This window comes from Astatotilapia calliptera, chromosome 3, assembly GCF_964374335.1.
Source record: "Astatotilapia calliptera chromosome 3, fAstCal68.1, whole genome shotgun sequence".
NCBI lineage: Eukaryota > Metazoa > Chordata > Actinopteri > Cichliformes > Cichlidae > Astatotilapia > Astatotilapia calliptera.
In genome coordinates, this window is record NC_137424.1 from 41837124 (window position 1) to 41862949 (window position 25826).

The 25826-nt window shown below is 44.3% G+C and overlaps 1 protein-coding gene across 8 annotated transcripts in view; it reads right to left on the minus strand.

Annotated features, from left to right (window-relative positions):
* pcdh7b (protocadherin 7b) overlaps window positions 1-25826 on the minus strand; it is a 117232-nt gene that overhangs the window by 37768 nt on the left and 53638 nt on the right. For 2 of the 8 annotated variants that reach the window (XM_026162155.2, XM_080290851.1), the window contains exon 2: window positions 24416-24635. The exons of 2 other annotated variants lie outside the window; for them this stretch is intronic. In XM_026162155.2, the coding sequence (XP_026017940.2) occupies window positions 24416-24635 (220 nt within the window). Of the gene's footprint in view, window positions 1-17244; window positions 18156-24415; window positions 24636-25826 lie in introns of those variants that run through there. 4 more of the 8 variants (XM_080290873.1, XM_080290865.1, XM_080290859.1 and 1 more) reach the window with 4 other exon arrangements.

Sequence of the window (25826 nt, forward strand, 5' to 3'; positions counted from 1 at the left end):
CTCAGCAAAATCCTAAATGAGTGAACTTTTATGTATGACATCTCGGGGTCTTCGACCTTGGCTTACTCCTGATTTTATTTCACCAGCAAAGTTCCAGTTGCTTCTACAAAGCTAAAGCATATAGTAGCTCACTGAATGACATGAGGTTACCTAACACCTTACAAAGATACTTTAATGTTGTGTTTTTTCCCTTTAATTTGACACCAATGTGCCGCATGTGCACAGCATACTAATCATACAATAAAATAATATGAATCTATGTTTTTTTTATTGGATGCATTGCCAAAAGAAATGCCCACATCTTAACTAAAGGCCTCTTTGAATATTGCATGCGGTATTTAGCCTGCTTAAGCATTTTACAAGGGCTTTCAGCATTCTCTCAGAAAGCAATCTAAATGAATGAAGCACTGCGAGAGGCTAATGTAGAAAGATGGCTGGAGAGAGCAAGGGAAATCTCAGCTTGCTACCCTGGACTCAAGCAGATCAGCGCTGTCTAGGTCAGCACATTTGAAGTTAAAGCCAGTCTTAAATGGGTCTTCAGACACTCTCAAATAAAGCCGGCAGACAGCGCTGACCTTTACAAACTACCGTCTGCAATGAAGAGCGGGAGTCGGGGTGCAGGGGGAGATCGAGCGCAACGCGGCCGTGGCTGAAACTCCTAATTGAAACTTTTCAATACTTTTTTCCCCCCATCCAAGTTGAGCAAAACTCTAGAGAAGGAAAATAAAAAGAGGAGTGGGTTACTGTTTTGACTTGTTCTTTTGCAGTAACATCCCACTGCATTTCCAACTGTTGCAATGTGTTTATATTCAAATCCAGGTTGCTTCAAAAGCAGGGGTGTTATTTGGAGCTCATGTTTTTTTTCTCTTATTTTTCAATCTCACCCGGTACCACGCAATTAAATTTAATGACACGAGCATTTGTCTAAGTCGTTTGAAGCAACTTAGCTTTTTTGCTGGTGAAATAAAATCAGGAGTAAGCCAAGGTCGAAGACCCCGAGATGTCATAAATCTCTGGTAACCGTAATCTAATGACCCCTAGTGTTCACTTGTTAATTCAGTCATTGCAAAGAGGCTGTAATTCAAGTGAGACATGGAGCAGGAGTGAGATATAGGAAGGGATGGGCTGAAGATAGCAACAAAAACCACAAAAATAAAAAAAGAAACTATGCTTGCTGTCAATCAGTGCAGAGAATATTGTGGAAAAACCAGATGGTTTCAAACTTTTTCCTATTGGCTGGAGTGGCCTAATGGTATAAGTTGCCATTTGCTAGAAAACATCAGATGCATATGGGTGTATGGTTCGGCGCATGAGTTATTTGTTTATGCACGACATGCCTTGGCTGGGAAGCGCGTGTCAAGCGAGCAGGTGGGGGCGGTCACCAATGAAGACAATTAAACACCTCTGAGGCACTCATCCAAAACTTCCCTCTGTCCCCTGCGCTTCTGTATCCTTCCTCCACCTCCCCCTTCCCTCTTCCTCTCTCTGTCTCTGACGGATGATAATTCACTGGAAGCGAGGGGTCACGGCCTGACAGGGAAGGGCATCATCAGCTGTGATAACCATCGCCGGACACAGACAGTCAACAGCAAGTTGGCAGCTGAAAACAACAACAGACGTAAAGGGAACTTTTCAAAGACACACACAGAGGTGCTGCCCCCCGGGTTTTAACCGCAACCTCACACAGACACACACACAAACACGGCGACTCTCTTTGAAGGTGCGTGCACGGGCTTTAACGCCGAATCAGCAGTTTCAGTGAAGGATGGGTACACCGTGCTCTGGTGGGAAGCACACTGCTTACTCATCCTAACTCGACTCTCTTTTCTGTGTGCCGAGACCCAGAGACACACAAAACCGCCGCTCAGCCCCTTGTTGAGGTCAAAAGGGCTCTCAGTTTCTCTCGCATCCTCTCAAATGCTCGCTAATTACAAGGAGATGATGGGTATTATTGTACCCCTCTCTAATTGCTGGAATATTCTAGAAGGACAAAAATACTTCTGTCACTCGTGCAGCCTCAAAGGAGGGATTATAGTCCCAAACTAGAGAGGGGAAAGAAAAAAAAATCGGTGTCACAAATGGGGATCGACTGTCAGCCCAGCTAATTATCCCCGTTGAAAAGAGCAAGCTTCATTTCCCGGACTTACGTCGAGGGGAATCATTTGTGGCGACCTCATCCCTGACTTTATGAAAAGAAACATTACATTCATAATATTGCTACCCCCCACCCCCCCGAACCCCCCCACCCCCTATTCTTTCCAGCTCTCTTCACAGTGGCTCTCATTTTGACGGCTAATTCCGGTGTTTTCATTTCAGAGGCACGAGCTTAATTCTAATGCATATTAGCGCATTACAAGAGGGGGCCGGGGTGGGGTGGGGGGTATCTGCGGTGGCAGCCCACACACACACACCCTCACACACACACACACTCACACATCATACTGACACAAGGGGATAAAACATGTAAGCTCTCCTAACCCCACAGTTCCAACCGCAGTCAAAAAAAAGAAAGCGGGAAGAGTCTGCTGAGTGATAGCTTCTGCACAGTTTCCGCATGTTAGTGCTTCTTTAATGCACTGACACCGTTAGCCTCGTGCCCTTAAGTGCTCCATAAGAAGTGCAGCTTGACTAACGCTGCTCTGCACCTCCATCGAAGCTCAGAGGGGAGCGCAGCACACCAAGGTCAGAGCCGGGGCGCTCGTGCGATCGATGCTAACGTGATTAGTGACATGCTAGTGTTCAACCGGGGGGGCCACGTTCGCACCCGGTGGAGGTGCCGGTTACGGGATCTCTTTCCCAACGCACGTGAACACCCGGTAGCAGATGTGCACGCAAGCCGATGTGGAGCTGCCCATGGACCATAATCCATTTAAGACTGTAAACATGGAGGAGGTTGGGTGGAGGGGGGTGGGGTTGGGGAGAGACATTTACTGTCAGACAGCACTTGCCACAGCCGGTATATCATCTTCCTGTCAGCAGTGCACACACACACACACACACACACACACACACACACACACACACACACACACACACACACACACACACACACACACACACTCCATTCTGAAATCACAGCAGCTACTCTCAGGAACATTACCTTCGGGCCTCTCTACCTTCTACCAAAACTGTGAGCAGAAGACAATTTTTTAAAAAATGGGCAAGAGCTGTACCTGACTCGATGATTATGAGTAAAGCGAACTGTAAGTAGTTATGCATAAGTCAGTTTTAACCTTGTATCCATTTCTATTAATCAGCCTGTTTAAGTGGACGCAAAGATCGGCAGTAACGGTAACTTTGTTTGCCATGTCTATAGTACTGACGCTTCAGTGTGATCCCATTGACCTTACACAAGGTGAATGAGGGCACAGTATGGCTGAATGGCAGCCAAGGTTAGAGAATTGTTTAAGAAGAGTTGACATTTAAACACATTACAAGGTTGCCTAAGCCTTTGGCCTCACAGCAGTCAGTCAGTGGCTTTGTGTCCTGCTGCTCTTGCCATGGCGTGTGGGTGACAGTTAAGCCAAGGTTATGTACAATGCATAGGTGGGGAGGGGAAGGGAGATGTGCCACACAGAGAGGAATGCGGTGAGACAACGGAGTGTGCTTTCTTTGTTGCTGTCTATTGGTCGAACACACACACACACACACACACACACACGTATATACACAATGGCACACCACGACACACTCTCCCTATCCCATTATGAAAACACCTCTTCTAACACTCAGCGTTGCTTGCAGACCTCTATACGTCTATTATTATAGAAGGGCTCTCCAGCTACTCCTTTTGATTTTCATTTGTGGCGGCTTCTGAGAGCAGGTGTGATGGTCTTGCTGGCAGAATCCGCCACTCGCGCTCTCACAGGGGACACGCAATTAACCAGCTCGCAAATATTTACACCTATTTAGATCTGTCTGCTCTGGCAGCAGACGATACATCATTAATGACTTTTTTTTCCCCTGTTTGTCAGCAGAGGACTTTAGGTGAAGCAACGTGAAGCACAAACACCAACCCTTCCACGCTCAAGGTTTCATGCAATACGTTCAGATCGATATCTTCTCCCAGTACAAGCTGCTGGAACGTGGGGTGAGCTGAGCAGCACAAGCCTCTGTGTTCGACCTGTTTCCTAAAGGAAAAGAGGGAGCGTGTAGTCAAGGTTGGCAGGAGATGTGGGGTTTATGGGCACAGAATTTTAAGGTAGGAAGCAAAAACATCGACATCTGAGTTTGCGTGTCATTCTGGATGAGATAGAAAAATAATCACGAGCTCCGTCTTTTTTGAAATGTCTTCTATGAAGATTGCTGTTGTGTTGGTAAAAGTGTAATCTACATCCTGCTGTTAGTTATTGGTGCCTTCCTTGGATCTGCACCCTGCTTATCTGCTTGTTAAATCTGGTGTAATTAGCTATTAGCCCCAACACCTTTTAGTTTCTGAAATAAAACAAACACCAAGGCAGCACTGAGAGTAGCAAAAAGTCCAAAGTCTTTCAGTTTCACTAAAAAGTAATCAGTGTAGATGCAGGGCAGGAGAAAAAGAGGACTGAACCGAGTTAAATGTTAATAGTATGTAATTAATGCCAGCTGACACATGAAATGCACAACAGTAGTGCTATACACTTTTCTAACTTATTTATGTAGCATCAAATCACAATAGTTGCATCAAGGCGCTTTATATTGTAAGATAAAGACTCTACAGTAATATAGAAAAAACCTCAACAATCAGATGACCCGTGGGAAGGAAGAACTTCCTTTCAACAGGAAGAAACCTCTAGGCTCAGTCGTTAGTGACCTCCTGGCAACCACAGGTCACTTGTTAAAGAGTACTCCCTGTTCTTTTGATAAGTGGCTGTTCTCTAGGTGAAAATAATAAAACCTGAACCTTTCATAACTTTTTGGTTGTAAAGGTGAGCGTTCATTTTAAGGTGAACACTCTCTGTTTTCAGTTTGCACTGCACATTTACAAGGTCAGCTACCGCTTGGTGAGTAGTTCGAGAGTGTTTGCAGACAAGACGACTTCTATCTTGCATGCTAGCTATGGTCAAGTGCAGCAATCTGCCACTGACCAAAGTAATCGCCGGGAGGTTTTTCTCTTTGTGATTGATTTCACCTATTTACAGCCAGCAGCCTCCAGCAAGTAGCCGAGGAATACATTATTGCTACGGGGTTACTGATGAGTCTCTAAGCCTGTGAGAGCTAACCCAGAGCTTTATGGAAGTAGATTGACATGATTATTTTTTTTTGTTTGTTTTATTCACGCCTTGTCAAAAAACAAAGGACAAAGCAATGCAGAAGGTCAAAAATTCAACAACCCAGCAGCAGACGCTTGGACTTGGACAGGCACACACACTCACTCATATGCAAATGGAAACCGAACACTCTCATAATAAGAACATGAAACTTTCCTACATTGCTGAACGTCTCGTGGCAACATAACACCACTCACAGACACCGTCAGAGTTATTAGTCTATTATTAGCAGTAGCAGCGGCAGCCGCCTCCTCCCTCCCTGTCGACACAGCGCTGTCATCATAGATGACTGGCTTCTAATTGGATACAGAGGAGGCCACATCCTTGTTTCACATGCTGCGAGTCGCCATTGAATGTCGAGAATCACATTTTCAGTTAAATAAGCCCCAAAATACGAGAAATAACATTTCTTGGGGAGGTGGCAGGCTGATTAGCCAGTGAATCATATTGGGGGTTTTTGCATGAACAGATCATTACAACAAGATGTTTGCGGAGAAGTGGGAAAACGAGGAGGTGGGGGGTGTATTTTGCTGAAATGTGGACAGATCTGAGACAACAAGGAGAGGGGGGAGAAGTTTGTGGAACAAAGAAAGACCCTCTCTTCCATGTCTCTCTGCGCCTCAAATAGTTGGCACCTAGTTTTTGTTTTGTATTTCTGCTCACACAGGATAAAAAGAGGAAAGAAATAGTATGCAAGCACACACACACACACAGCAGCGCTCACACATGTACAGTATACACACACACAGTGGGAAACTGGAGAAAAGAGAGTGAGGCAGCTGTGAAAACATTGCTTCTCGGTATCTGAAGAGACTTGAGAGGAAATATGGTGCAATTTTTTACAGCTTTCAGCCTGTCAGGGTGAGTAAAGCGAGCCCTGTCCAGTGGACCTTTACAGTCCACGCAAACACACACACATAAATGCACACACAAACACACATCGAGCTCCTAAATCAAAACCCTGGTGTCACTGAGTGGGTAGTAAACATTTGCCTTTTGCTTGATTTGAAACAACTTGTAGATTATTCGTGCGTTCGCGCAATCTTTTTTTTTCTCTCTTCTCAGGCTAGTCCGTGGCCTAATTCTCACTCCAACACAAACAAGTGATTTCACGTTGGAAAACCTTATCACTGCTCTGTTTCGGCACCGGGTAGAAGCTAAACAACATTCTTTTTTTACAATTCTTTCTTTGGGAAGAACAACGCGCACAGATCGCTCGCCTGCATCCACTCCGGTACGTGTACGTTACATTCAGGAACGCAATATATGAGAAACAATTTAGCGGCCGAATGTAATTTATTTCCTTTGTACTTTTATTCTTTTTCTGTAACAAATCAAGAGAGTAGGCATTCGTTTAGAGGGTGCGCACCAATGAAAAACCAGACATTGCATTTCATTAGGGGAAGTGCTCTCTGGCTCTTAAATGCGCATTCTTTGTTTCTCTTTATTATTATTTTTATTTCTTTATTTTTTGCCCTATTCACACAATCAGCACTTCAGATTAAACTGACACAATCTCCTGCCCGAGACACACAATTAATCACGAGGAAGGGTAAGCGTCTGCTCTCCCCGGGTTGCGTAACACCTGAAAGAGAATCCGATGGCGTCTGCTTCACTCCCACAGTCTCTCCCTCTCTCTGCCTCCTGCTCCTTCCTCTCTTCCATCATTACTTTTTGCCAGAGGATAAAGACTTTGCCTTGCAGGCTTCGTATCAAAGCACCCCCTCCCTCAAAAAGAAAACACACAAAAAATGAGGTAGTTGTCTTTATTCTTGCAATCCCTTTCGCACTTTGCCACTCTGCAAGCCAGCTCTGGCATCTGCCTCCTCCAAAGTCCCCCCCCCCCCACTAACCCCTCTGATGTTTTAGAAACAAATTGCTTTGTCCTCACGCTGAGTTCAGCCAAAGAACACGAGTGTTGACAGCTATGGTCTTTTTAAGAGGAGAGGGGGGGATTACCGCATGTATGTATTGAGGTGGATTAAGACTTTGACGCTAATGAAAGATCGTGACAGGAGTGGGGTTTTTTGGGGGTGGGGGGTTTGGGAATTGGTCAGCAACTCTTAAGCTCTGATAATGCGTACGAGGCCGAAATGAAATCGCCAAAAGCAGGGATAGTAATAATCATAATAACACAGAGGAGGGGTTAAGGAGGGGAGAAAAAAGCGCAAACAATCAAGAAATGCCCGCAAAATACTATTTTCACTCCCAAACCATCTGTTCTTGGTTATAATCTGCAGCTGCTTTTGATTAAGATTAGAGGCCCGTGATCTATTAAGAGAGGGCAGGAGATTTTAAAAATAAGGATGAGCGATTTAAACAGTGATTTCAGGGGGTTTGGAACAAGGTGAGGTGTTTGCATGGATGCGTGTGTGTGTCCTTGCTTCATCTCCAATCACTCAGGGATTAAGATGATTTATGCTGCCCTGGAGTGACTTCACATTCACAATGTGCAAGGTGATGGAACCATCATTCATCTGTCTCCCTCTTTCCTTCTCGCTGTCAGTAAAAAAAAACCTAACTTGTAGAGCTCTTCCTCTTAAAGCTAAACCGTCTACAAAGTGTTGATTCTCATTACCGCCGATGCTATTTAGGCTAAGTGCATTCGGCGTAAACAGGAGGATTCTGGGTGTCACAAAAAGAGCACTTCGCAGACTTACCGTCGCACTCTTATGAAATAACTCGCAAAGAACAGTTAAAAAAAAAAAGAGATGCATCACAACCAGTGCACACACGTTCTTGTCAAAAGCCGCCATCTGCATTTCTCACAATGCTATCTGACCGCCGGTTTGCTGCTAGCCTCGAGCAGAGACGTGGATGTTTACAGAGGTTTGGCCGCTCTTCTTGTTCCTTCTTTCTCACTCATCCGATCTCGATGCTATCAGTACATTAAACTGCCGTTGTCAGTTGTTATCAGTCCCTCCTCCACCTACTAGCAAGCTAGGAAGGTGGTTATCATCCATTCTAATCAGTGATAAACAGAGAGCGAGCCAGATTGTGTAGGACACCTTGCGGATGTGTGAATTCTTTGTGGATGAATGCCACTGTAAGCTAGCAAATTATGGCACTGCAATATGTGCTTCGCATTGAAAGGAGAAAAAAAGGTGTGTTTTAACCAAACACTGTGACCTTTTTCCATTCCTGAACTAAAAGTTTTGCTGCTTATGCCAAGAAAATAGAAGATAAAGTTCAAACGATGCGTCTCAAACTCATGTATCATTGCTGAAAGTTAAATGGATTTACTCTTCAACACCCCTACTACCTCCTAATGTGGACTTTTGTTGCTATTTTCAGACCGGACAGACACCACCCATTCCTCCTGTTCAGCAGAGCAGAACGGCCACATTTCAGTGAGGTGATAACTACCTTTTTCAACACATAACGGACTGACAATAACTGATAATGTCCATTTAATGGGTTGATGAAAGCTGAAAAAGGTGCCTGACTCTAAACCCTACGTTTGTTGTGAGTGTCAGACTTTTAGTCTTCCACCTGAGTCCTTCTTTTGTCTCAGGTGACATCACTTGAAAGCAGTTCATCAGATTACACTCGGTTCCCTCCAGGAGCCAGAAAACATCCAAATACTTTTTTGTTTGCAGCCCAGAGGTTCGAACAGAGTTTGATGTGAATTACCCTTTAAATATTTAAAGGCCGTAATGAGCAATAATGTTTACGGTTTGGAGAGTGCTGAGAGAGGGCAAACAGATGAAACGAGACAACTACCCTAAGAGCAGTTCGAGGACGAGTTCCTCGCGGCAGCTGTAACTGGATAATGACAGTAACTTGTTTCCCAGCAGCGTGCGTGAACCCAATCTGTCACTTCCAGGAGATTTTCAAATCCGAGCTGTGCATTTGTGTGTGGGAGGCAGCCTAAACAGCACTACTCTGGATCCCCCAGACCCCTGTGCATACTGTAGCCCGGTGCAAGCAAAAAAGAAAAAAAAAAAGCACCGGAGTAAGCCGAGCGCATTTTCTCATAATCGTTCAAAACTTCCAAAGCCAGCTAAACACCTACAGCACCTTCCTGCTTACGTATGTACACAGCCTGAGGTCGACATCTCGCCAGCAGCATCTCTCCAACGACTGCTCAAAACACCTCGCAGTGAGTTGCAGGCGATGCAATGTTTGTAGAAGTTTGCAAAAGCTGATCCCTGGGCATAGGCATGTATAAAGAGATTGAATATATATCTATTTTTTGGGAGTTTTTTTGCATCCTCAACATGAGCCTTTATGCACATTTGTGTGCTGTTCAGTATGCACCAACTAGATTTGGATGCTTTGTTTTGTCATTTCATCAGCGGCAAGGGGATCTTTTGTCATCATATCTTCTCGTTTCTTTCTGCTCACTCACTCGTAACACCTGATAAAAGTCGAAGGGCTGTTTGAACCTGCGATAACAGGGAAAAAATTAACACAAAGTAATAAGGAATAAAAGGAAAGACAAACGACTTCGAAAGCAGTTCCTTAAACAGCTCTTTGGCTCTCTGTAGATCACTGCTCGCTAGTTTTCCACCACTTAAACTCAATCCTCCCTGCGCCCTGTGTGCAGGCACTTCTAGTCTTACAAACCTCGGCTAAAGTGATTGCCTGAAGCTTAAGTTTGAACTGCAGAGAAGATAAATGCTATTGTTTTAGCCTTCAAGGTAGCCATTAGTCTGCGGGCGAGACTGCAAACAAAAGGGCAGGAAACAGACAAAGAAACACATACTTTGCCACAAGTGCACAAAAAAAACAAAAAAAAAACAGGTGTGCCCTCATTGCATTTGTTCAAGGAGTTAATCTTATTGTAAACCCCAGAAGGAGGGGGGGGGGGGGGGGGGAGACAGTCACCAGGCTATATCACTCATCAAATCCACACCACATTTGCCTTCATTGTTTGGCTGAAGGTGTCGGGTTACGTCGCGCTGACTGTGCGTCCCTGCCTATGTGTTTTGGCTCCTGGGCTCTCTTTCCTTTTGTGGTTTTAAAACTGAGGCTTTTGACTGCCACTTTGGCCACTCTAATCATCCCTCACAGGAAGTTGTGCACGCTCAGGACTGTAGTCATCGGAGCCCACGCATAACTAAGCCGCCTGCTTTTGTGAGGTGATTGCGTTGCATTTAGAGGCTTGAAAGGACAGCTGCCACGGTGAATGGCACACAAAGGATGGGGAGAATTCTTCCTTCTTTTTTTTTTGCTCCTTGTTTTGTGACCTCGGGTTAAGAAATATTCACACACACACACACAAAATGGAAAGAATAACATCCACACCTGGAGGAAGGGCGAGATCTAATATCTGAGCACGCTTCCTTGCCTTTCACGACCAGGTGCGTTCCAAGTCGCAAACAACACGGAGGAGGGAGTGGCGTGCAGTGATGGAAACAGGGCCAGGTGAAATTTGTCAAGTCACGGGCTCGAGTTGACGCCGCACTTCAATTACCGGGTGCATATTCATCCCCCAGCATGATGGGAGGGGGGTGGGAAATGGTGCATTGTGCCCCAAAATAATTCCCAAGCTGTCAGCAGAGCCAGGCAATGTTTTGCCTGCTGCGACTCACGACATTTCATTTTAGCTTCGAATCCTCGCATTCCAAGATGGGAGACAAGGTTATAGAGGAAGGAAGTGAACGAGAGAGAGTATTTATGAAAGGAAAACAAATAAGGGCCGGCCTGCTTAGAAATCTTGTTTTGTTAAAGCATCCAAATGCTGTGATTTTTTCTTTTTTGTATATATTTATGCTGTTGTTTGTGACTGCAGATACTATATGTAGGGGAATAAAGTGTTTACACTGTGAGCTAGGAGAGCACTAAAGCCCTTAAATGGGTCAACAATGCATAAGCAAGTAGCGTCACACTAACAAAGGAGAAGCAGACAGAGTGCAAATATTGGCAGCATACACACTTACACACAGGCAGTTTTCTCGTTCTGCACACACACACCTACAAACCATACCATTTTCCCAGCCACGTGAATGCGCTGAATGCGAATGCGTGCCGTTTGTCTTAAGTAGGGTGAGCTCCCGGCCTTCATAAAACATGTATGGTGCTAATGCTGACCGTTCTGCGAATTTCTCGCCAGGGAAACTGCTTTGATGGACTAAATGGACGAGCCTTTGTAAAGAAAAAAAAAACGTCTGTTGGAAAATGCATTAAGTCATTCTCAGCGACTTCTGAGAGAAGCGCGGAAGGATTGTTCAGGGTAAGAAAAATAATGAGCATTCTTCCTCCCTGCGAAATAGAAAAAAGAGGAAGAAAAAAAATCATACATCTGCTTTGAGAGAGGATTTTTCTCTTTTTTTCTTTTCGCTGATACATATATGGCCAAGAGTTATTGTGTCCATGAGCACAGTTCCTATTTAAAAAAAGAAAAAGTGCAGCTGAATGGAAATAAGACGGGAGAAAATAATGAAATTCCTCAGCTACAGCAGCTCAGGAGGATATTGTCCCTCCAGGTGAATGGAGGTGTGCACATCCATGCATACAGCTGTATATAGAGGTACTTGTGATGCTTTCGTGTGTGTGTGTGTCAAAGTGTTTTGTATGCAGCCGTGTCGCTCTTTTCGGAGCGGTGTGTGTCGGTGTTGTGAAGCCCTCCAGCATCACCGATGTCAAAGGTGGCAGCGCGGGCCCGCGCGGAGATCTCCAACGCGAACTGTGCCACAGGCGGGCCGGACTGTCCCACCCTGTAGATCGTGTGTTAGCTTTTCATTTCAGTCCATCCTTCCCTCCCTCGCTTCGCTTTGCTCCCTCCCTCCTCCCTCGCTCTTCCACCATATGAGACACATTAATTGTGTCCTCAAAGAGAGAAGGCGAGAGAGAGAGAGCGGAAGGATAATCCCCCTTCTTCCATTGTTACACGCTTTCATCTATTTTTATGAGGCGAAGAGCAGGGGAGCGGAGGGTTGAGAGGGGGAGAGGGAAGTAAAAATAAGTTCTGGTGGGCCGAGGTAGTCTTGTTGCACCGCTGAGAGCATGATGCATCTCTACTTGGATTCGAGTGCATCTATGCACACACAGACATGCTCGCACTAACAGCAGTTAGAACTGATTTCCTCCACTTTCTTATCCTGCCGTCTTAAGCATTTGTTAACACTTCTTTAAATGCTTAATTGATAATTTATGATTATCTATAATGACTGATAATAAGTAATTATCGCAGTATCTATAGCTGGTATGGTAAGAGTTTAATAGACGATACAGTATAACGTAAGTGTAATGGTGTGATTCTGCACCAATTAAGCCTCTTAAAATGACATAATGTGTTTGCTTTTATTACACATGGCCAAAGTTTCAAATAGTCAGGTGTCTCCACAAATAATGAGACAACAGCTCCATATTGAGGCTGCTGTAAATCCACTGGGTGGTGTCAGTCAGACAGCGTATGGCTTGCAGAAGTCTTGAGCCACCCCCTCACGTCTTTATATTTTCCCTCCAAGGGAAAAATATTTCATTTTTTTCTTGCATTATTTTGTTTGTTAAGCCACTTAACACTGACCTATGAATCATTCAAGGATAAAAAAAAGTAACAGACAACTGAGCAAAGAGCCAGTTTTAAATTATATCTTTTAAATTGTGTCTTTAGGAACTTTGTTACTAACAGCATGTTTCTATTTCTTTAGTTGAATCTGTGAAAAATGACAAAGATAACACAGTTTGACAGAAATAAAACAGTATTTTTGCAACAAAAATGTGATTTCCAATGAGCTGTTAGCAGAAAAGTTCACCTTTCTCTTCGTGGCGTGCACTGTGTCCTTAAAATATTTGAGGAAACTGGACAAGTGGAGAACAAAAGAAGTGGCAGGTCTAAAACTAGCAGATGAAGGACCTGAGAGACGCATCTGCCTTTCTGTTCATCCAACTACTATCACTGTAGCCTCACTAGAAATGGTCTCTGTGGAAGGGTGGCTGTGAAGAAGCCATTATTGCCACAGTCCTGCCTGCTCTCGGTGTATGAAAATGATTAAGAAAAGGAAAAAGGGAAAGCATGTCAGATTGCAAAGCAACTAGCCTAAAAATCCACAGCAATAGGTTTGATAACGTGTTGTTACAATGGAGGCCAGGACAGAGTCTATACTCAACTGCAAAACACAGTGGTGGCTCTGTCCTGTTCTGTTGCTACATTAAAGTCAGTTTTGTTGGGGATCTTGTCAGAACCGTTAAAATACTGAACACAGAAATAACCACGAGATTTTGATCCATCGTGCAATTCCTTCTGGAAAGTAACAACGCAGTAAAAGAATCCCTAGATAGAAAAACACACAATGGAACTCAAACATTTGCGCAATATTATATAATGGTCATGTCACGGATAGAGCGCTGGCTGTGAGCGCAGGAGCGCCACTCACCTGCTGGGCTTTGTTTGACAGGCTGCACCAAGACTCAGTAAAAAGTAAATACAGATTCTACACATAAAGCTATTCTAGTAGAGTCCAAGAATAGAAATGCAAAGGTGGAAATGCACATTGCAAGTCCCCTTTAAGGCCCAGGGTTTATTCCTGAACATTTCATCATTTCCACCGTCAAATGACGTTCACTCAGTTGTCACAATGAGAAAATGATGCTTGAGATTTACAATTATTTTGCTTATCAGCAATTTCCAGGCAATACTGACAAAGATGCATAGCTTTAGCATGGGAACGTTTCACAATGCATCTTAAGGTCATACCATCCATACACTCCACACAATACACTGAGGCCATCCTATCACAAAGAAGCACGCACTGATTATTATTAGTTGGTTTTTTTTATTCAATGCCTGCAGCAAGCAAGCATTTGTTTCCCTGTTTTGACAGTTTTACAGCATTTAGCCGTGCATCTGACTCATCAAACCAGCCCGATTAAAGACAAACACGATGTCAAATTCCTAAATAATGCGACCTAATTGCTATCAATTAGCGGTAGCAGCAGATATTGCTGGCAAAGCTTCCTGACAAAATCCTTTTCCAGAAGGAATGCCAGTTCGCAGCCGTGCCTACTGGAGATGTGGAACAGCAAGCTGCTCTGTAAATAGACACACGTGGGTAAACTCGGACGAGGTAGCGAGACGAGAAGAACGAAAATATGGAAATGTATTTCTTTCTTTTTTTTCCGTATTGCTTTTCACTCCTTTAAATGTGAATGAGCGGCAGAGCTGCGGGTGGCCAAAAAAAGCACAGTGTGACATAAGGTCAAAGGTTAAGCTACTGGCAGGCTGGGTGCCACACATAAATAATGTGTAAGATAAACAGAGGAAGAGCTACAACATGCATGAGTCAGCTCGTGCACAAACACAGAGAGGGGGGAAATACACAATTTGCATTTTCTAGCTTAAAGGTCAAAAACAGTGTCACTGCTTATATTCAGGCTGAAACTATGTCTCTCACAGCATCACAGCCTCACACACACACATGGAGTCGCAATATCTTACAGCAATTCTGACAAACTTTCTCCAAAATGAGAGCTACATTTTACAGTTCATGTACCGGCTACAAGTAGGTTACATCCCATTCTGGACAGTTTAATTTGTTCCCTGTTCACCTTTTCTTTTTCTTTCTCTGGGCAAAGGTTTGCCTGGTTTTTTGCAATCAGTGCGGCATTCCTTGCATGCAAATGAAATTGAAAGTTTTCAGATGTGTGCAATGTTGAGCAAGAAAGCAAGGAAAAAAAACCTACAGGAGGGCTATTACGCTTGCATTTCTGTCTGCATCTCCTAACCTCAAGATTTGACGGAGCGGGGTGGCAAGGGGCGGTGTTTGCACACAAAATATGTTTGGCAAACACATGAATGAATGCATGAGGAGCCGCGGCTCGGCGTCGGCCTAAAGAACGTGCGAACACCTGAATCCTGTATGTTTGTGGGGTTTTTGGATGAATTCCCTGAAGTGAGAAAAGCAAAAATACATAAAAATAGGACCTTAATGCTTTGTCTTTCTCAGTATTCCTCTCAGATATTGCTTCAGGTGTGAAGCTGGCGTGCTGCAACACACGCACTCCTCTGACCTTACGGTCTCATCATCGCGTGCTTGAGAATCCGAAAATGCGCAAATAAATAAATGAAAACTTGGCGAGTTAGGATTATTGTCATGCCTTACGGGCAATCCTCCTTCCTCGCTGTGGACCTCACGCTGGGAAAGACACGGCACCCACTGTGTCCCAGTGCTGCACACCTGATGTTCCAGAGTGCTCGCTCTGCACAACTTCTGCACCTCGGCGCAACCGTGCACGGAATCTTAACAGGATGCTTGGACGCGAGAGAAGAAAGTTAAAAAAAAGAAAAACAAGAAGAAGAGTTAGAGAGGAGGGTAAGATCAGGGCAGGAGGTGAGGAGGGAAACTGAGCAGAAGACGAGAGCGCCCTGAGACAAACGTGGTGGGGGTGGAAGGAGTGGAATGGAGAGTGGAGTGCAGGAAGCTTTTGGGTGGAGGTGGATGTCCGGGAGGTGTTTAATTGTCTTCGTTGAAGACAGCCCCATCCCAGTTTTAATCTCTCTGCTGCAAGACCCGACTCGCCCGCTTTATCAAGTATGTGCATCCGGATCGGAGGAGATGACGAAGAAATGCAACCGACTGCCAACTCTGAGGCGCGAGTATCCTTCCACATTCCTGGCAAAACAATATGGCTGCCTCTCTCAGTTGGGGGGGAGGGGGGGGGGGGTCTTATTGGAATCACTTGACTATGACACTTTAAAAACGCATTTGCCACGTTTTCTGTGTGTGTGTGTGTGTGTGTGTGTGTGTGTGTGTGTGTGTGTGTGTGTGTGTGTGCGTGCGTACACCATACATACAGAGTCGATCTAAAATGGCTCCACTTTTTTCTCTCTTAACCCAAATGGCCATTGTGGTTGTGTAATGCTTCTCTGTGTATCGGTGTTTGTAAGCCAGCTAGAATGGCTTTTGTAATCTCTGTCAGGAGTGGGTGTCAGTCTGCCCCTGGCTTCACAAAACACCACAGCAGCAATTCCATTATCCACACTCAGACAGCCACAGTGTGTGTGTGTGCGTTTAGGTGTGTGTGTGCACGACGTATGTTTTCAGTTTGTGGCAGGTTGCTTTGTAAGTTACATCGCAGGTAGTGATATTAGAACCATACCAACAAATCTTTTCTTTTTCACGTCTTACAACAAATCTCTCTTAATTACATCTTCTTCCACATTTTAATTGATTTAGAGCAGGGATGTCAAACATAAGGCTCAGGGGCCAAAATAGCCCGGCAAGGACTCCACATCGCCCCTATTGAATCCCTTTAGAAAACATGAGAGAAGGCAAAATATTTGTCCTTTTAATGCATTTTCATAGGTTTTACAACTTAATCGTTACTGCTAAAGACCTCCCACATGGCTGTTCAAACACTAAAGTTATAGATAAAAAAATTCAATGATTGAAAATTTCTGTTTTTTCACTACTGTAGAAATGTATATTTTGTACAATGGATACTCAGTAAAATCAATTAACTAACTACAACTTTCAGTTTTATAATTGTAGGACAGTCAGTTAGCTGTCGCTAACAGAACTTTTTCACCACTAAGACTGGTGCTGACAGGTTTCTTTCATCTACAACAATAGCACTTCTTAATCATGTAATAAAATGTCCTGTTGAGATTCCTTTTTTTATGTTAACATATCTCAGGGATTAAACATGTAGTTAAACTTTTTCACACTGACAGAAGGAGGAGTGTCACTGGTTTGGCTCACTTGAGATCAAAGTGGTCTACATCTGGTCCACAATGTAAAATGAGTTTGACATCCCTGATTTAGTGGATTGGTTTGCCTCTGTTTGCCTTTCGCTGTCTCCTGTTTCCCTAAAGAAATTGCAGGCAGGTGAGTTTAATTTAATTTGTTCCCCCCAAAAACGTAAAAATGACATAATTACTTTGCACAATTAAATCTTTAAATCATCTCCCAACTAAATAATCCCATTATTTACCTTTGAGTTGAAATCGCTGCTTCTGTCCACAGAAAACTAACCTCATGCTTTTCTTAAACTGCATTTTTTCCACGCTGTAAGCTGGGAGAAAAAAAAAACACTCCGATGTACATCATTAAATTTTCTTCAAATAAACCGTGAAGTCTCCATAATGACTTTAATTGTATAGCACGTTTCAAAACACAGAGTTACAATGTCCTTCACAGTTTGAATAAAAGCCACACCATTAAGCTACACATTCAAACACACACACACAGAGTCACACATTCATTCCAACATACACACTTTCATACGATTTAACAAACTGAGGGAATGATTAAGGGGAATCTAACCTAAAGAAATTAGTTCTCAGGAGCCATTTAAAACAAAGCACACACTCGGCTAACCTGATAGGCCGAGGAAGGCTTTTCCAAAGTTTGGGCGCTACAACCTTATAAACATGACAAGGCTGGAACAGTCAGGAGACCTTGATCAGATGATCTGAGTAACCGGCTGCCGCGACAAGCTGTCAGTAGCTGGATATATATAATGAGGGGTCTGCCCATGTGGCGCTTTATATGTTAATAACAGGATTTTAAAGTGGATTTCATTTGGAGCCAGTGAAGGGAAGCAAAAGTAGGTGTGTTATGTGACCTGCTGCATTCTGCATCAATTGGAGACGGACTATGAAGACTGTGACCTGCGATGATCAAAGCGGGGAGAAAATGAAAATATGAATTAAACAGTTCATCGAAGCCCAGTCGAGCTTAGTGAGACTCAACATTCAGATGTGGGTCAAAGATGATACCAGCAGATGATTTATGTAGCTCCGTGGATGCCAACGGAAGTAAATGAGAGAAAGTTTTGTTTCCGGCACTTTGCTTGAACCAATCCTTCATCGCAAACATAAATGAGCCTTCGCCCGCTCCTTCCTCGGGTTTCTCCAGTTGGTTTTTAAGAGCAGGTATTCCTCGAGCTTAATTCTGTCAGCGTGCTGCGGCACTGAAGTGAAGGCTGCACTGAAGGGGCTTCAAAGTCCAAATGTGCCTGTGTGAGGAGAAAGATGGGATCACGGATGTGACACTTGGGTATGATTTGAATACCTGCCTCCTCCACCTGAGCAGTGATCAATCATCTCTGTCTGTCAACCGCCACTCCCTGCCGGCGACTCCATAACCTCCATCCTTGGCGTTTTCCTTCTGTTTCTCTCTCTTTCTCTATTTTGTTGTCTGTTAATTTTTTTCCTCGCTATCTCCTGGTCTATTTCCAACCTCCCATTCATTTCTAGGCTCCTGTGTGGCGTGTTACTCATGTACTCTGTCTTGCCACTCATGCCTCTTTTTATGTCCCCCCCCCCCCCCAGTGTTTTTTTTTCTCACATCATCACACCAGGTTCTCTTGTTCTTTCTATCTCTCATGCTGTCCCCTTGCCTGAAGATATCACACACACTCTCAAAAAATAAAAGAAAATAAGGGGCGAGTGGTTAGGGACAGATGGAAATGAATGAGAGACACACGGCACGACTGGAGGCGCGCGCAGAATTTAAACCTTGCTGCAAAATGCACAAGCGCCCGAATAATTTATAGGCTTTTTTAAAGATGTAACAGATTATCATTCCCTTTCATTCCTTTGCTGACTTTAATTTTCGGATTAATGCTGTGGTGTTTTTACGCCGTGACCTTGGGGAATGCACAAGCGGGAGGCGGTGGGGTGAATATATTGTGTAACATGCTGATTGATAGCACGGCTCCCTTCCGCTGAGTGATTTTTTTTCTTTTTTTTTACACTACCAGTTACAGAAACACACACACACACAAATCTCGCCACCAAGTTGAGGGAAATCAGACCTAAGACCAGCGCTGCTGCCGCTCGACTCTTGAAATATGAATGGTTTTAATTAAACAAACTCGCTTTGCCATCTGGCCCTACAATTGGGCCTGCCTAATGAACAGCCTCACACACAAACACGCACACTATTAACCAGGCAAAGCGGCATTCCAACGGGTAAAGCTTTGGAAATGGAGAAACAACAACAATGAAGTGATCTAGTGAGGTGCTTCACAGAGCTGGAAAATGACTCAGTGGCTCATTGCGCCGAATGAAGGGTGGATGTGCGTGCGCGCACGCGTCTGTGTGTGTGTGTAAGACGACAAAGAGATGATTTTTGTCTAAAAGTGGGCATTTGAGCGTCTGTCTGTCCGGCGTTTGCTTTGTACTTGGTGATTTTGTTAGCAAAGGCTCAGATGGTGTTTGTTCTCGCTGACTACCTGATTGATAACCGCTGTGATGCGCCACTTGTCTGTCCTACTCTATTGAACCGACTAGCCAATGCTAAATGATGATGTTTGTAATCCAGCGGTGGTACCCCGAGATTTCTCAGCAGGACAGACAGGAGAAAGGTAGTGTTTGGTCTGTGTGTGTGTCTGTGTGTGTGTGCTGTGGGTGATTGTCTGCCAGCCAATGCAGAAAAGAAAACGTGGGAGGCATGCTAACATTAGCAGCCAGTAGGACGTGCTATCACTCTCTTAGAGGCTACAATAAATTTGCGGTGCTCCTCTGCCTCTGCGTTCAGCACAGGCGTCAGCCTCTGTGAGATCTGCACTGTGATGCAGAGGTGAATAAAAAGTTGAGTCAACGATCTCCTGCAGGTACAAGTCAGGTTATACGTTAGTTATACTGCGCATATCACACAAGCATTGTATATTTCTTGAAAACAAAATTCAGGCAGAAAATACAAAGTCTATTAACACTGTCCTGTCCTCTACATTCTCAACGTTCCCAAATGGTCAGGTCAGATAGCTGCACCTCTCTGGGAAAGGTTTCTTCCTCTTAAAAGAGAGTTTTTCCTCCCCACTGTTGCCAAATGCTTGCTCATAGAGGGTCTTCGAATTGTTGGGGTTTCTTTATATTACTGTAGGTTCTTTACCGTGCAACATGAAGCACTTTGAGGCGACTGCTGTTGTGATTTGGTGCTATGTCCACATACAGTAGTATCAGCAGGCCTTGCTAACCCCAGCATAGCCACTGCCAGCTCAGTGTACATAACATCAGAATCAGAATCAGAATCAGAATACTTTATTGATCCCTGGGGGAAATTATTTTTTGTTACAGTGCTCCATTTTAAACCAACATTAAGACAAGACAGACAATACACTAACTAAGAATAGTACAATATATACATATATATACATACATACATACATAAGTCACTCATAAATAAATAGTTGGAAAAGAAACATGTGTAGTTGTAGCAGCAAACAGTAACAATAACATGGTTTGAATGCAAAAGGTGAACCTTAAAAGTAAGAGGTTATAGATATATATTAGCAATTTTGTAAAGAAAAAATATATGTATATAATGTGATGTTGTGGATCAAATGCGATACATCCTTGGCAGCGTGACCTACAGCAACAAGCACATCACACTGCATAGCTGCACTGATCTACTGAAAAATGTTATTACATCTTCAGTGCCGGGAGCTGCTCAGATTCATGCAGAGCCTTTACAAAAAAAGAAAAAAAAAACACTTTGCACACCTCAGACACGTAACTCATCATGAAAGAGCAATGTGGAAGCATGTTATTTTGAAGTGCACTTGAACTAACACGGTAAAAATTGAAAAATCCTCTGCCCCCCTGGCGATGCGGCGATCAATAATAGAGCACGAGTCTTTGACCCGCCGATAACGGCGTACATCTGGAAGGGCTGTTCGACATCCATAACGGCCTAATCGGCTGTTTGACTCCAAATGTTTATGAATATCTGATGAGCGCCGGGGTAAGCTTATGAATAAGTGAGGATGCGAGGGTGCGAGGAGGGGTGGGGGTCCAACTGAGCATCAAAAAAAGACCAAGACTTCATTGAGACGTACCGAGTGGCGTCTCTGAGCGATACGGAGGCCCAAGTATAATGGCAGCAAAATTGAATTATTTTGCGTCCTGAGCAGGTAACTCGCAAGTATGAAATTTCAGTTTTGTTCAGCGGCGTTGGGAGAGGTGCAGCAAAACTTCCTATCGCTTCCTGGCACAGACTTTTTGGATGTCTCTCAGGCTGATCAAGCAGTGTGTGTTTGAGGTCAACAATGTGTTCATATTCCCACGATGAACTCCCTGTTCTGAGTCAGTGTGGGAAGAATCTGTCTTGGATGGAGAGGTTGATTGTTTTTTGTTTTGCTTTTTTTATTTTAAATGTTTTTCTTTTAACGCTCCCCACGGAAAGAAGGAACCCAACAGAAAATAATAAAGTTTGCAACATGACCTTGATGAAGGAGATGAGGAAAAGAAAACACGGTCCCTCAGCACATCTGTGCAGGGTGGAAAGAAAGGAAGGACGGGGAAAAGGAGGCAGGGTGAACACACAATGTGAGTGTGTGTGTGTGTGTGTGGTGGGGGCTACTTGCATGCATGCATTCATGAATGTGAGCAGCTGCGGTGGAGGCCGATTGTTCGTGCGAACATTGATCGACAACGAGTAACCGAGAGCTGGAAAATGCTCCGAATCGAAAAAAGCAGACACTCGCTTTTGTCTGCATTTCACCCTAACACAAAGAGACGGCAATCAAACATGATGGATCGATAACAAGGGGGGAAAAATACAACAACTCTCAAATCCTCAGTTTCTAAAGTTGTCAAACAGATACTAATGCTTCCAGGGGCAAGGTTGAGATTTGGGCCTACTATAGGACATAGCCGTTGCATTACGCACATAAATGTCTGCAGTTACATAGTTACATGCCGCTAATGATGCCCTTGTCGGCAACAAGCGCCACAGCAAGCCATCTGCTGACTTTTGTTTTCCTTCTTCCTCGTAATGCCCTCATTTTCTAAAAAAAAAAAAAATGGAAAAAAAATGCATGTTTGGGGGGTGGGGTGGTGGGGGTTAACACTGAGTAAATGCGGTGCTGATGCTTTCTGTGCGAGCTCCTGCCACAACACGAGAAGGGATGCTAATGACCGCAGAGGCTGAAGCAGTTTGCCAATATTTAGCCTAACCTTAGATGATTGCATTTACTTTACACTTAGGTATTTAGCTGATGCCCTCATTCAGAGCGACCTGCCATAAGTGAGCAAGCAGGGACTCGGCGGTGTCCTCAAGGACGCTTTAACTGGAAGCACAGAGATGCTTTTTTTTTTTCCTCCCTCTCTCTCGCTCTCTCTCTCTGGGACTGAATCACAGGACCTAGACCAATTATAGTCTCTCAGACCACAAGGCCACCCCGCTGCCTACCAGATTATATCAGCTCATAGCCTCGGAGTACAAACTGTGTAAGAACTCCAATTTGTATAACTGTGCTGCAAAAGAAATGTGAGATGTAGAGGCTGATTTTTTAAACAATATCAAGCCAGCGTTCACAAGCGCTCCCTTTTCTTCCAATCACACATGTGCTGTTGCCTTGCCTTTCTCACACACGCACACACACCAGTTCAGCCGATCTCACTAAAGATAGCAGCAACAGCGGAGAGTGTTGTTTCTCTTAGATGGAGACTGATTCATGAATTGACCTTGACTCTGTTCTCCAGCAAATCTCCTCTGAAGCGTCAGTATGCTTTTCACCAAGCTGAGGAATTAGCGAAAACATGCACATTGAGCTAAGAAGTGAAACTGGTGGGCATATTTGGACCAGTATGAGAGCTCCTTGGGTATCAAACGCTCCATCTTTGGTTTAATGCATTTCCCTATTTGTGCCGTATTTATTCTAAAAGTGGTTTTACTCGACAGGCTCCTTAACCGGATCGCTATCGACTCACCCCCCTTCCTGTAACAGAAACCAAAATGAAACGATCCTTTTAATTTAAAGACTTATTTGGTAATTTAATGGGCACTCGTTGTCGGAAAATTGAGATTTTTAATATCCACGAGGTAGCCTTATCAGCTCACATGCTCACATCAAAGTGTTTCAAATCCCCTTCAATCTGTGTCGGGGCCGAAATTTGAAAAAGCTCACTGTGGACACTCCGGTATAACGGCCTGTTTGATGTGCCCATCTGTCTGATTTGACTAACTTTCTGTTGCTTGTCTCGAGTCAGTGCAAACACCATAACTAGACATCGGCCCTTGAGGTAGAACCAGGTGTTTGTCCAGGCTCCACCTTGTGGATGTAATGGTGCTTGTGTTGACCGCACTGATTTAAAATAAGGTAAGGGCATCATCCGCCTAACAGCTCCATTGTAAAAAAGAGAGGATGTGAATCTTTAAGCCATTTGAATATCCTTATCCTAAGCTGCAGTGGGGAAGCCTCTGCACTTAGGCTTAGCACTCTCAAGACAGCTACTCCTTGTTAAGCATCGCCTCAGACTCCTAGACTATGAATGGGACCATTACCCTCATCTCTCACTGCACATCCAGATACACACACACACACACACACACACACACACACACACACACACACACACACACACACACACACACACACACACACACACACACACACACATATATATTTTGGCTTTGGTAGGAAACTAGTTCAGGCTAGCTGTGAGGAGAAGGTTCTGCAAGAGAAGAAGCTTTTACAAAGGATTTTTTTTTTCACTCTGCCACCGCTCCCGTCCACTCTCTCTAGGCTGGAGTCTTTATGCATTACAACACACGGATCATCGGTTCGATCCCTTAATTGAAGCAAAATGAACTCCTTGGTGAGGGCCTCGAGGCCAAACACAAATCACAAATCAGTGCAGCAGCTGCCTGTACAGCTTCTAAACAATTCAGAGTATTAGCCCCCTCCCCGTTACACCTCTTTTACTTTATCTCAAAGAATGCAAGGCGAGCTAGAGAGCGAGATCTTGCTGAACACCTATCCTCCCCTGCAGCTGAGATCTAGCCTGCAAACGGAATTCAGCGGGATTTGTAAAACGGTGCAACAAAGCAACAAACTAGAAGGATAAAGACGGCCCTGAAAGGTGGTTGATCTAAAAGAATTCGTCTGCTACATATTCCCTCTTGTAGCCCCTTTGATCAAATAAGCCTTCTGTTTCTGAAACAGAGACCTCGGTTTTATAATAAATCCCGGACCTCGTTGTTCATACAATGTACACTGAATGAGCTTTAGGCTTCAGCAAAAAATAGTTGCATCACAAGCGCCACACCACATCCATACCCTTGGCACAGAGAAATGTCGAACTGACAACAGAAGCATTTTAGCACAAAAAAAGAAGGAAAGAAAGAAAAAGGGACGCTCGTGTGTTTCTGCACTTTGCTTGTGATGCTTTCTACAGCGTCCCGCTTGGATTTCTCTAGCCAGTTATGTGCATGTGTTGTTCCTGTGTCTTAACGGTTTCTACATCTCCTTTCAGTGTTTGCCCCTACCATTTTCCATGTGCTCTGCCTCACCGACACTGCCATCCGGCGTTGTCCTCTCGTAGCTGTCCTCGGGAAGGGGAAGGGCGCCCAGCCGGGGGCCCGACGAACTCTTGCTGCTCGGTGTCTCCGACTCATCCAGGCCGCTGTCGTAGCAGCTCTGCAGCGATCCCTGCTGGTGAGGATCCTGGGGCTGGCTCACCACCGAGAAGGTCACTCGGCGAAACGGCTACAAGAGAAACCAAACGGCCGAGGGTCACTATTAAAGGGACTTCTTTACTTTTTTTTTTTTCAACTTTTATTATTGGATGTCAGCTTGGGAGCGGGATCCTTTGGAAATAGAAGGGATTCAAGTCAGGATGGCAGGGACATAGGTTAGGAAAACAAGGGAGGCTAGGATACGTAGACTCAGTGAAGGCCATGGCTAAGGGTATTAGCAGCTACCTTAGCAACCAAACTAGCTCTAATGCCACCCTCAAAAATAAAACTATGATCTCTTCTATCAGAGTAGCCAAGAAAGAACTACTTTGCCTTTCTCTAACCCTGAAAACTTTCAAAAGGACACAGAAGAAGCTGCACAAAGGAGTCTTTCACAAGCACGCTTAGAACTCAAGGGACCAAGGAGACATGGTAGCTAGCTAGATTTGTGTGTTAAATACAGCTAAAATGGAAAGAGGGAGTGGGAGTGGGGGAATGGTGGTGCATCAGCCTCATTCACTTGTTTACTTTCCCACTAAAACGAGGACAAGGTGAACAAGCTTTCAGCTCTCCGGGAGGTCTGATTCGCTGCCAGAGAGCGAAGGCGCAAAAGGCAAAAGACGGGCGCACACAAATAGGCACACCCACTTGACAGCATGCGACTAAGTGCGCACGTACAAAAGGCTTTTCTTGATGAGCTGTGGGTTCACGCTGTCAATATGCGTAGCCCGCTCTAACACATTATTGAACAGTGTCTTGTGTTAAGCAGTAACAGAGCATGTCATTAAAGCCGAGGCCTCTTTCTCACTGTATCAGCCTGATTTTCTTTTTCCACTCTCCGTGTCTCCTAATCCCCTGCCTTAGCGTTGTACAAAGGTAAATGGCAGAGAGGAGAAATGAAAGAAAGAATGAGCGCAGGGCGAAGAACCAAACACCAGGCTTGGTCATTACCAGAATAAATGGCATTACAAATGGCTAATGCCGTTAATTAATTACATGCAAACACTGTCGGAGCTCGCCTCTGGTGCAGCACATCTTCTCTCTTGCACCTCACTGGACCTCATCACCTTCTCATGTTCTCCATCTCTTCCGATTTTACCCCACGTCCCACGCACACACCTCTACACACAGACACATACTCCTCCTTCTGCTCTCCTTGTTTCCTTGTTTCATCATAAGAATATTACACAGGGACAGAGGCCCATTACTCAAAAATGTTCTC